This window comes from Panthera tigris, chromosome A1, assembly GCF_018350195.1.
Source record: "Panthera tigris isolate Pti1 chromosome A1, P.tigris_Pti1_mat1.1, whole genome shotgun sequence".
NCBI lineage: Eukaryota > Metazoa > Chordata > Mammalia > Carnivora > Felidae > Panthera > Panthera tigris.
In genome coordinates this window covers 139,829,316-139,842,133 of record NC_056660.1, presented here as the reverse complement: position 1 = coordinate 139,842,133, position 12,818 = coordinate 139,829,316, and the positions used below count along the sequence as shown (strand labels likewise).

Below are 12,818 nucleotides of genomic sequence, written 5' to 3'. Positions count from 1 at the left end.
ATCATGGTGGCAGTGTGTTTTGACAATTATTTTGGCTAATTCATTATCGTTCATTACGAGAGCACAAAAATTACTTGCAAATCATGCCTACCCATCAGTGTCACTTAAATTTGGTTTTGAGTGTAAAAAGATACCCTAGTTATCTTATACAACATTCTGGTTCTAAAGTAGTAAAGCTGGGGCACCTGGGTGGCTGAGTCAATTAAGCATCTGACTCTTGATTTCGTCTCAGGTCATGGTCTCACAATTTGTGGGATTGAGCCCGGCATCAGGCTCTATGCTGACAGCACAAAGTCTGCTTGGGATTCTCTCTCTCCCTTTCTCTCTGCCCCTCCCCTGCATTCTCGCTCTCACTCTCGCTCTCACAAAATAAACAAACATTAAAAAATAAATTAGAAAGCAATTTCCACCTTTCCCTTTTGCCACTTATTCCCTGCAGCACTACACGAATGAGCTGGTATTTCAGCTTTGTTCGGTATTAACAGGATACAAAATAACTTCATAGGTTGCAGGAGAAGGTGGCCAAAGTGGAAAAGCAGGGATTAAACAGAAAATGATTTAATTTTAATTCCCGGCCCCCATGTGCCAATCAAAAAGACTTCAGCAATCTTTCATGTCCGAAATCCGAGACGAGTACCTTCATGGACACTCATTGAGAAACCCTTCAAGTGCAACTTACTATGTGGTATTTTATCCGCACTCAGCCTGGTGGAAAACAGCCCTGAGTTCAGTGAATTGACTTTGTACAAAAATTACTAAATTAAATGACATTTCAAGAGGAAGAGAGACGGCAGAACAAAAAAATACACCTAAAACAAGTTTAATACCAACTACTAAAAAGTTGTTCACAAAGTCCAGTCTCAAATACCTTTTACTCAGAATGTACAGTACTGGAAGTTAAATTACAACAATCGTATCAAATAAATTTATTATTTATTTTCAAGAGATAGAGCATAAGCAGGGGAGGGGCCGAGAGAGAGGGAGACACAGAATCTGAAGCAGGCTCCAGGCTCTGAGCTGTCAGCACAGAACCCCATGGGGACTTGAACTCCTGAACTGCATGATCACGACCTGAGCCATGCAGGTGCCCTATTCTGTTCATTTAATGTCAGGGGTAATACCTGTTCGGTATAGTTAGAGGTTTTGTTAAACTAAACCTGTATTCACCAAACTCAGAAACCAGAAGCAGCACAATTCTGTAATCAACACACCAAGGACAGTGCATTTTCCTTCATTCCTTTGCCAGCTTTCCTGTAAGGAGCTCACAGCACTGTTTGCAGTCTCATGTTAACAGAGCCCCAAAATCAGACCACCACCAGAAATGATGTATTCTAATACATCAGAGAGTCTCCTTTTGCATGAATAATGAGTGTTCCTTAACAATGACTAACACGGAGGTATATTCAACTAGATTTTTTCAAAGAAACTATGAGCGTACAACCATTCATGAGCCTAGCAGCAAAATAAAGAAATGTTCATGTTAATGACATACAGCCCATTTTACTGAAGTCTGAATATTTTAGGGTGACCATAAAGTCTAGAAACTATCTGGGGCACCTGGGTGGCTCAGTCAGTCCGACTTTGGCCCAAATCATGATCTCACAGTCCGTGGGTTCGAGCCCCGTGTCAGGCTCTGTGGTGACAGCTCGGAGCCTGGAGCCTGCTTCCAATTCTGTGTCTCCCTCTCTCTCTGACCCTCCCCCGTTCATGCTCTGTCTCAAAAATAAACATTAAAAAAAATTTTTTTTTTAAGTCTAGAAACTATCAAACACTTTTAGTCAATGACAAACAACGCCAGCACTTTGTGAGCTGGGGGAAGGCAAATGGGAGTGTTTCCAACAGGTCGCACCCCACTCCATTACACCAGACTCATGCGAGAAATGGAACAATTATTTCCAAAGAAAGTGGCTGGGGTGCCTGGGTGGCTCAGGTCATGATCTCACGGTCCGTGAGCTCAAGCCCCGCATTGGGCTCTGTGCTGACAGCTGGGAGCCGGGAGCCTGGAGCCTGCTTCGGATTCTGTGTCTCCCTCTCTCTCTGCCCCTCCCCCACTCGTGCTAGGTCGCTGTCACTCTCAAAAATAAACCAACATTTAAAACAAAACAAAGTGGCAGTGTGGAGTGTTCTTCATGCTTGTGGGATCTGAACCTCCTTGGTTGCGTGTCTGACGTGGGCTAGGTCCACAGGTGTATTTGATGAAAATCAGGCACCATCACAGATCCATCTGTTTCTGCATGTGAAAACGTTACACTAACGCACTTCATTCACTCCAACTTTGCACGCACGTTGAACTCCTGAGAGATGACCCACCAAATACATCATGCTTTAAAATGTACATCCAAAGCCATTGGGGGGGGGGGGTGTCTATTTGCCTCGTTTCCAGAACGGGGTCGTCTTATAATTTGACACAGTGAAGCTACCATATGTTCCGAGAGCTTGTCACACAAATAAGAGGCTTTCACCAACCTGAGGGTGACACCACGCACACTGAATGACCACAGCATGGCTCGCGAATCCAAGGAGCTCTGTTGTCTGTGTGCTTTACTACAGTGTCATTAAGGCTGCAAAGAACCGGGTCCTGGCGCGCTGTTTAATGCATTTCCCGAGTCTGCAGCTGGCTCCTCAGGCTTCTTCCTCATTGCCATACACCAAACGGGTCACATGGCAAAACTAACTTCCTATCTCTAACTCTCCATTCCAAGACTAATGGGGAGAAAGAACTGACACACGTTAACTCCTCCCCTCCCACCCCGCCCTCCCAAGGGCACAAAACAACCCTGCAGCAGGTATCACCACCTTCACCCAAACCTGATTCCTCTACCCCAAGGCCAGCCAGGGCAAAAGATTAACCAGTGGTCTTCGGCCATGGGTTCACTGACAGGGCCTGCGATGGACGCCAACTTTTTGTTTGTTTTAAAGGAAATACTTCCTGGCATGTTTAGCCAAGACTCTGAACTCTGTACATGAAGCCACGTGGTTGGTGCTAATCTGGCTCCATCTACTCACGATCCGCCAAAGCAACCTCTTTCCGATGGCAGCAGCCCCTGGCTGCGTAAATCGACACCATCTCGTTCAAGTCACACGGGCTCCGACCGGATCCTGGGGAGCCTAGCTCTGCGTCCTCTCCCCACGGCAGTCCTGGCAGGGTCATAGGGCAGCAGGGAACAGAGGGGTTGGGCCCGGAGGTGCCCCTTTCAGCAGCACCAGAAAAGGATTCACACCAATGGGGCGCAAACTGGCTCTTTCAGCTCACGTGCAACTCGAGGGAGCAAGGCAGGAGGAGAGCTCTTCCAGGAGAACCAACTTTGCCACTGGTAGAGTGCGTGGGCACAGTACTCGCGGTGCCCACCTGTAGCCACGGCAAACTTTCCTTCAGAGTTGCAACAATTCAGTCCCTGACGCCACCCCCTGGTCCGAGCCGGCAGCGGCCCGGAGCTCCAAGGGCTCCTCACCTGATACCCCTAAACCCACAACCGGGCCCGTCCCAGAGCTCAGACTCAGCACTGCCTGCGCGCGCCCCGGCGGGGTTTTCCGGGCAGAAGACTGGGGTTGCCCCTGAGGATCTGAAAATTGCGGGGAGAGCGGGAAGACGCCGCTCACTACCTTCTGCAACTCCAGCTCCCAACTTTGTCAGCCACACAGCTGCTGCCCTCCGGCTCCCTCCGCGGCGCGCACCCGGCTCCCTCGGCTTCTCCAACGCGTTCCCCGGGGAGGGGTCTCCCCAAGGCCGCCGGAAGCCCCGCGCACCCGGCGTACTTACAGCCATAGCGGGGTCTCTGCAGGGACGGCAGGTCCTCGTGGGGCATCCTGCGCTGTTCCGGGGGCCCGCCAGGGGCGCGCCCCCCGCGGCTCCCCTCGCTAGCCAGGCTCGCCGGCTCCGCGCCCCGCCGGCGCGCTCGTATCCGGCCTCTCGCTGCCCTCCTCCGGTCGCCCCGAGATGGGCGACCCGCTCGCGCGGTGCTCCCTGGTCGGCGCTCGCTGCAGCCGCCGCGCGCTGACACCCGAGCAAAAGTGAACTCTCGTCGTTCGCTCCGTCCTGGCCGCCGCCGCGTCCCGGGCAGGTTTCCTTTCTCCTGCAGCCCGGCCCCGTTATTCTCCGCGGTGGGAGCGCGCGCCGCCGAGCAGCGACCCCTACCGCGTGCGGGGCGCAGCGCCCGGGCCGCGTGAGCCCGCCCCTTTGCTGGCCCGCGGGTGGAGGAAGGGGCTGAGCGGGACGCTGGGGCGGGATCCCCTGCAGCTGGGCCCGCGGCCGCCCAGCCTGAATTTGCACTTCTGGGGTGTTCCGAGAGTGGAAGTGAGCCCGCGCGGAGAAGAGCAAGAGAAACCGCAGAAGATACAGGCAGCGCTGTTCGCCCGGGGTGTTGCCGAGTTACAGGACAAACAGCGCGGTTCTTTGCCTTCTGGGGGGGATTGCGCGAAGCCTTTTTCTTTTTTTTCTTTCTCTTGTTCAGGTTTTTTTTTTTTTTTCCTTCGAAAGTTGCTTCTGCGACTTTTTGTCTACAAAATACAGGGTTCCCCTTTCAGGACAAGAAACTGAGTGTGTGTGTGTGTGTGTGTGTGTGTTGGAATAGCAAGATAAACACTACCCAAGCAACCACTCAAAACACGACTCTGAGTATCCTCCGCTCACTTTCGGCCGGCTCCCCCTCCGCCCCACACCCACAGTGCACAGAACTGCCGCCCAGCCCAGGTGGGGTCGCACACCACGAACATCTTTTCCGGCTAAGCTTTAAAGGAAATTAAACTGCTTGTGGCTTTTCTAAAAGGGGTTTTCTAATGCGGTCACCTGGAGCTGTTTTTCTCTTTGTGCCTCAGAGTGATAACATCTGGAGGAATGTGGGACCGTTCTATCCCTGTGCCCTCACCTGTTTGTCACATGTGGGATGCGGGGATGACCACGTGGCCGGCAAAATAAAATAATTGAGGTAGAGTGGTGAGATTATTTGGAGAGAAAGTGCGTAGTGACAATATTTTGAAGTATGCAGAGATGCAGACAGTGGCCAGCTGTTTTCCATTTCAGCGGTGATGCCTTCCCTTGAATCTCTGATTCTGGGGCCCCACCCTCATATTTTCCAGTTCAGTTGCTCTGGGCTATGGCCGGTGAATTTGCATTTCTAACAAGCTGCTGGGTGATGCTGACACTGCAGATCTGCAGGCCCTGCTTAGACTAGTTCTTTTTTATTTTTTCTTTTTAATTTTATTTTTAAAAGTGAGCTTTTTTTAAAGTTTATTTATTTTGAGAGAGAGAGAGGTGAGACAGAGCGGGGGAGGGGCAGAGAGAGAGGGAGAGAATCCCCAGCAGGCTCCCCGCCATCAGCATGGAGAGCCTGATGTGGGGCTTGAACCCACAAACCTCCAGATCATGACCTGAGCCAAAATCAAGAGTCCCTCACCCAACCAACTGAGCCACCCAGGAGAGTAGTTCTGTAAGAAAAAAGGCACAAGGGATTTCAATTGGACTAAGGGAAATCTCGCTCAGGTGGGAGAACAAGAGGATTCTCTCCTCCTCCCCTATTTTTTTTTTTTTTTTCTTTTCTGGGAGCATTAGATTCTCACCTGGTTGGAATGGAATGAGTGGGGTTCTTCCTTAAAGAGCAGATGCCTCTAATAATAAGAACAATTCAAAGGTGAAACAGACACATTTTAAGTTATAGCACCCTGTCAGTGTTCACCCAGAGGGGAACATGTCTAGGAGAATTTTCTGTGCTTCAGGAGATGCTGAATTGGAGGATAATCTAAAGTTCATTCCGTCTCTATGATTCCATGTTTGAAGTACTAACAATGAAACTCTTTCTTGCATATATCAGTTTTCAGTGTGAATGGAAAATTCAGGCCCGAGTAAGTGGGTAGTCTATGTATTTAGAGATGAGGTGAAATCATAAGCTAGAATCGTTGATGAAGGTGATAGGATTTGAAAGACTGCCTTAGGGTGGACCTTGAAAAGTGGGTAAGAGATACACAATGTCCCCTCCAGGAAGACCAAGAGGACAAAGGACAATGGGTGGGGCACGAGGGAGGTGAGGGTGGGAGCTTTGGAGGTGATATCAGATCATGGAGAACACTGACATCAGTGTGTGGATATTATCATAGGAGCTTTTGAGAGCTTTCAAAGTTATGGGCAAGGGAGACGTATGATGAAAGGGAGTTCAGGGAAAGTGAATCTTGTGGCGGATTATAGGATGGATTAGAGAGGGGTAACTTGGAGGCTGACACCTGATGAACAGGGCTGTGGCAGAAGTAGGAGGAGAGCTTCAATGACATTGACACCAGTAAGTGATAAAGGGGGAGTTTTAATACAAACAAGTTGGTGCCATCAATATTTACATAGATGTCACAGATTGTAGTAAGCAAATATCAGTTCATGGTAGAAAGTGAAGGTTGAAACATGCATAGGTGATCACCAGAGTCGTTCTAAGTTCATGTTCTAGCTGGTCAGCTCTTTTCTGAGGGCCCTGGGGAGGCTTCAAGCTCTGTCACAACTACTGTTTGTATAGACAACACTAAGAAGAAGCTGTAAAAGTAAATGCTCCTGATTTTTTTGCAAGTGCTGGAATTAATCTTTGGGATTTCCGTCTTCATTCACTGGGTAACAGTACTATCTCTGAGATCATTTCTCTGCACAGTCTCAGAAAAGAAACTTATTTGCAGAATTCTGGACTATTTTCTCTTAGAGTTTGACATTGGAGAGGGAGTCAAATAAATACAGGACAATGTGCCAGCGTACTTTGCCATCTGATTGTGCTTACGAGAATATCACAAACAAAGACTGAAGCCATCTAGTAAAAAATCTTTTTTTAATAAAGAGGAGTTTTTTTCTTTACTGTGAAACAAAAGATGACATTGGAAAACTAGACAAAGTGAAACAATTTTAAAGCAACATTATTTTTAAAAGATGGTTTTCTAAGACTTACCTCTTTCCTTTCGTTGAAATGAACATGAAGGTGTTTGTAAAAAATGTAACTTTGTTTTTATAACAATAACAGGTTAATTATATCAAGAGCATCAGACAGGATAAAAAAGTATGTTTAAGTAAAACTCTTGGCATGGAACTCTAACATTCCATTTACCTTTGAAATAATTTGGTGATTTTCCAATATCATGTTATCAATCATTTTAACATATTTACCCGAATATTGACCAATGTGCTTTCAGAGCATCACCCAAAGAAGTGAAGCATGAAGCAATGACAACAAAGAAATTATTCAAAGCTTCTTCAAAGTCCTGGGTGCTCCTTAAGTTAAGATTTTCCAACTCATCCCCTGTCCTGAGCAGAAGCAGGAACCACACTTCTTTCAAAGAAGACTTCCATATCTAAAAAGGGAAATTGTTACAGTCCAACATCAGTTTAAAAAAAAAAAAGAATCAGAACAGAAATAAATGTCTCAGTTCTCAAAAACAAATGAAAAAGTAGTAGTGTCAGGGGGCAAAATAACTGTAGGATTGATGGCCTCTTAGCATCATTTTATGACAAGGACACCGAGCAGCACAGAGAGGTATGATTCCATGGCTATGGAGCAATAGAGGCTAACCTACATTCCAGGCCTCCAGAGAGTCTCTACCCATTGCCTTTTGTACTTTACATATTTTTGTTATATATATATATATATATATATATATATATATATACACATTTTTTTCATTGAAGCCCTTTTTCATGCCACTAAAATCTGTATAATTTTGGACAACTTTCAACGATTTTGTTAATGTCAAATCAGTAAGCACTCTTGTTTTTTCTCTTTGCTTTCAAGTTAAAGTTCTAAACAAATCAAAGTTTGGAATGACTATCTAAACTTCAGTTTTAGCAAATAAGTAAATAAAACCACACACGATTCCATTATTATTTTCTCATTTCACAGTTCAAGAGAGTTAAAACTCCACTGATTCAGTAGATCCCAGGGCAGCCTGGAAATGAGCAAGAGGAAGAAGCAGCATTGATTCTAGGGGCCCCTCTTCCATTTTTATCCCCTTTTCCTTGCATTAATTTTCTCAGCTGCATTTATCATCGGACATTCCACATAGTAGATTCTTTGTTCATTATTTGTCTGAGAACGTGAGCTTCATGACAGGTAGAGCTTGATCTAATGCTCACTGCTGTGTGCCCGGGACTCTGCAGCAATGCCTGGAATGTAGTGGCTACTCAATTATTTTGATACAATCATGAATTTGCTAAATACCTGTGTGTACCAGGCAGCGTAAGAGAAATAGTTGTTACTTTCAATCCTGGAGCAACTCTGTGAAGAAAATGAGCCTTGGAGAGCCTCACAGTAGTGAATGGCAGGACTGGGTTTATCTGAGTCTACACGTGTTCCCCCAGCACAATTTTCTCTGACTCTTACTCCCCATCTGGAACACTTTGTCTTAATTGGTGGATGAGAGGCCAACAAACTTCTAGCTGACTTAGGACAGCTTGGATAGTTTGAAAAAAAGCTTCACTGTTTTTCAGGGGATAAAAATTAAAACAGCCACTAGGTTGGCAAAAATTAAAATGTTTAGCTAGTGTGGAATATTAGGAATGCTCATACAGTATTGACAGGAATGTACTTCGAGCAATCATGTAGAGGAACAACTTGGCCATCTCTAGTGAAGGCAAAGATGTACAATTCCTGAAGTTCAGTAATTCCCCATCTACTAAGATCCTCTAGAGAAGTGGTCACATTCAGGTACACATGTACAAGGATGTTCATTCCAGGAAAAACTGGAAACAACCTAAATGTCCTTAAGTGGCAAATTGGATAAATACATTGTGATATATAAAAATATGACAGAATAAGAAAATACTATGTGATGCCATTCCTGAACAGTTATGAACATATAAAATAATATTACATGATATTGGGACATATGCATGTAGCAAATGCATAAAAAGACTCACAGGAAGAACATACCAATTTCAGAATAGTAATAATGACTGACAAACTAGGGAAGGTGATGGATGCTGAAAAGGTAGACAGGAACATCAAATTCTGTAAGATTTCATTTCCTTTCCAAAAAAATGAGGCAAATATGACGTTTCTTGTATCCAGGTGGTACATACATAAATATTTGTTATTTTATCCTCTATATCTTTCTCTGTGTTTGGAATGCTTTTCAAAATATTTTTTTAAAAGAAATATGCATTTTGTTAATGTAGTCAAAATAGAAACAGTGTCTTAGAATGTTGGTTTACCAGTGTTTAAAGTTGAGTTTCTTTTACTTTGCTTGATTAAGGCATATCTATACTATTTGGAAACAAAGCCTCATTGAGATAAACATATTGATAGAAGCAATCTGAATATGCAAACATACACATCTTTCTAACAAGATGCTTGTTTTCTGGTGACGGGGTTGTAGTTCCTACTCCAAAACTCAGCTGCTCTTTACCAGGCTGCAGAGACCCAGTCCCTGATGACTGCTTCTCCATTTGGGGATTGGTTAGTGACTCCTGGTCCTCCCATTAAGACTCAACAAGGGACACCTGATCACTTCACGAGTGAATGGAAGGATGGCCATATGATTGGTCTATTGTCTAAGTAGATGTTGCCACATTTTATCACAAAGCACAGCTTAAACATTCTGGTGAGGCCCCCTTCATTTTAAAGCTTCTCCATCTTACTCTGTTGTGTTTTGGGCTTAGAGCTAGCTACCTACTAACGGTCAGTCACTCAGCTTGCTAAGAGTTAACTTCACATCTGGATCTGGTCAGCCTGAGGCCCAGCGTAAAAGCCAATAGTGCACCAAGGAATACCACTGCAAGGAAGGCAGCTCTCGCCAGGGCCTGCCCTTTGCCATACTATAAATACAACGGCCACCTCAAACTCAACAGATAAAAAGATCATAATCAACCACTTCCACATCGACCCCCTCCCCCTCTACTAATGTGCCTTTCCTGTGTTTGCCATACTTTATTCATACAAACATTTTCAGTCACTTAGATTCAAAACCCCAATCTGGTTTGATTGCTCAGCGTCCAATCCCTCACTAAGACAGGTGGTTCCTTATAAATAGCCCTCTTCCAAGTTAATGTCTCTTCTTTCTTCTTTGCTCTCATCCTCACCGTGGCCAGTCAGGTTCAAGCTCTTACCTGGACTATTCCAGTGGCTATTCCTGTGTTGGCTTTCTCCTTCTTGCACTTAAGTTTATTTTCCCCTCCAAATTCCTGTATCAAATATCTTTCTTTAGTAATATCTTCCTTTGAGCCTTTAGTAAATGCTACCTTAGTTGCTATTTATGTTTCTACTTCCTCTTAATTAAAAAGAAATAAAATATTAGCACTTGGAGTACCCAGATTTCACCCTTACTACCAAACAGTAGTAGCCGCAAGAAGGTCCAGACAACATGGGAAAGTTATAGCTGTTGAAAACCTGCTGATCTTCCATGTGTAGAATTCCAAGCTACTGTTTTCTTCTTAGAGACTCTGGGAGTCTAAATATTGAGAGCTTTCGTGGAGTTGAAATTTGATCATTGTCTAGCATAGAGTAGGGCCTCAATCAAGATTGGAAAATCACGGTAGTGATCTCTTTGGGTGACATCAACAAATACAGTATGCTTACCACATATGAAGATTATCATTTGATCTCCACAGGTTGTAAGCCAAGTCAGTAAACTAGCCGACTTGTGAAGGCTTGTTGTCTCCATCAGCAGTGGCTGCTATAACAAAATACCATAGATTGGGTGGTTTAGACAACAGACACTTGTTACTCATTGTTCTGGAGGCTGAGGAATCTAGATCAAGGTGGCAACACACACACACACACACACACACGCACACGCACAAGTGGGGGAGCAGCAGAGAGTGAGAGAGAAAGAAAGAGCGGGGCTTGACCCAAAGCAGGGGCTCAACATGGGGGCTCCACACAGGGGCTTGTTCTCATGACCTGAGCCGAAATCAAAAGTTGGATGATTAACCTCAGTGAGCCACCCAGGCACCCCCAGATTTGGTTTCTGATGAGAGCCCACTTCCTGATTTGCAGATGGTCCTCTTTGAGACCTCACATGGCTCTTTCTTGGTGCATGCGTGGAGGGGGAGGGGAGGTTCCTGTCTCTTTTTAGAAGAGCATTAATCCTATCATGATAGCCTCTAATTTCCTCCCCCAAACCCTGCCTCCAAATGCTACCAAACTGGGTGGGATTAGAATTGGGTGTGTGGGGGTGGGGCAGCACATTCATTCCATAGCAGCTTCTTTTCATTTTCTAAAATTTCTAAGCATGTTGGAATGTCAGAGCTGTTAGTTTACCAGGACACATGTTCTATGTTTCTGTGAAAATGTACTATGAACACAAACCGCGTATGCAGAGTAAGGGCGGTGTTGAAGCCTAAGGCAGAAACCTCCCACTGATCAGCCACAAGGTCGAGTGGGGGGGGGGGGGGGTGGAGACACAACAGTCCCCAGAAAAAGCTGCTTAATGTTCTGTTATTTCAAGCCCTTAATGTTTATTGTTAGATTTGTTAAAAACTTCAGTCCTTCTTTCCACTCCAAGGGCTATGTGTTGTCTAGTTGTGTTTATTAAATTATTTTTAAATGAATTTAAATTGTTTTCATTCTGAGAGTGAATTCTACAATCTCTTGAGAGAACTGAGAACATTCCAGGAGGTAGAATGAAACAAAATAGAAAAGAGTCAGGAATTTGTCTTTTGCAAACTGTACTATCAACTTTCAGTGACCTTTAAAATGTGGTAAATCAAGTTTTTCTAAATGTCTGGAGTTTATATCTTCTCAGAAAAGCTGTTAATTAGAATAAACTTGAGGTTTGAAATAATACTCCATCGAAATTGTATGAGATGTTCTTTGAAAAAGAAAGCATTTAGCTGGAAATGCTATAGAGAAGATTCCTCTATCGGGTGGAGTCCTTTTCAATAAGCAACGGAACCTTTGATCAAAGTTTTGACATTCTGTCCCCAATTCACATGCAACTCCTTTTCAAGGTCACCAGAGATGTTCCTAGGATTCCAAACTCTCCATGGGCCAGAAGAGCTGAGCTTACTTTGGTTTTATTTTTGGTTTTTACACTAATTTCTTTGTAAACAAGTTTACAAATAACTCTTTTAAATCTTAAATGATTTTTTTCATTGTTTATTTTCTCATTAATTTTTTTTTCTAGCTCCTCGATTTAAGCTAATGTGTCTCTGTGATAATATAATTTTCAATAGCATTCAGTTAACACTGGGTATCTTGTCTGTGTCAGGGTCTTTGTCAGTTTTATAGTTCTTGGTTTCAAAAATTAGGTTTTGGAATTCCACTCGTGTTTATTTCCCTTGATTAAGTTGCTCAGTCCCTTAAAAAAATCCCTTAGTGGGGCGCCTGGGTGGCTCAGTCGGTTAAGCATCCGACTTCGGCTCAGGTCACGATCTCGCGGTCTGTGAGTTCGAGCCCCGCGTCGGGCTCTGTGCTGACCGCTCAGAGCCTGGAGCCTGTTTCAGAGTCTGTGTCTCCCTCTCTCTCTGACCCTCCCCCATTCATGCTCTGTCTCTCTCTGTCTCAAAAATAAATAAACGTTAAAAAAAATTAAAAAAAAAAATCCCTTAGTGTCCAAGGGCCACAAGGAAAAGAGGTCACACTTCCCTATTCTTCCTCCTCTGTAATCTTACCCCAGGCAGGCATTGCTTCTTCTTTAAGGATGCTTCTATCAGGCTTCTTTGATAAAAGAGTTCTATTTCAGGACTTTCAGTTTTTTTAAGGAAAAGGTAGGAGCTAATATATAAAATTACTATTTCTGGGTAATTTTCATTTCTTCCTCAAAGAGTTCTTGGGTCTCCATGTCTTAGAGCTGTTAACAAATCATCTGTTATTGTGGTTTCACTGCTTTCTAGTTTTATTCATTGCTTGTAAACCCAGCGTTTT

At 44.4% G+C, this 12,818-nt stretch overlaps 1 protein-coding gene across 2 annotated transcripts in view; it reads right to left on the bottom strand.

Moving 5' to 3' along the window:
* IQGAP2 (IQ motif containing GTPase activating protein 2) overlaps positions 1 to 4,259 on the bottom strand; it is a 294,230-nt gene extending 289,971 nt beyond the window's left edge. Inside the window, exon 1 of one of the 2 annotated variants that reach the window (XM_042988699.1) lies at positions 3,761 to 4,259. In XM_042988699.1, coding sequence (XP_042844633.1) covers positions 3,761 to 3,806 — 46 coding nt within the window. In that variant the 5' untranslated portion in view covers positions 3,807 to 4,259. The remainder of the gene's footprint in view (positions 1 to 3,760) is intronic. The other variant, XM_042988712.1, reaches the window with a different exon arrangement.
* Between the last annotated feature and the right edge of the window lie 8,559 nt (positions 4,260 to 12,818).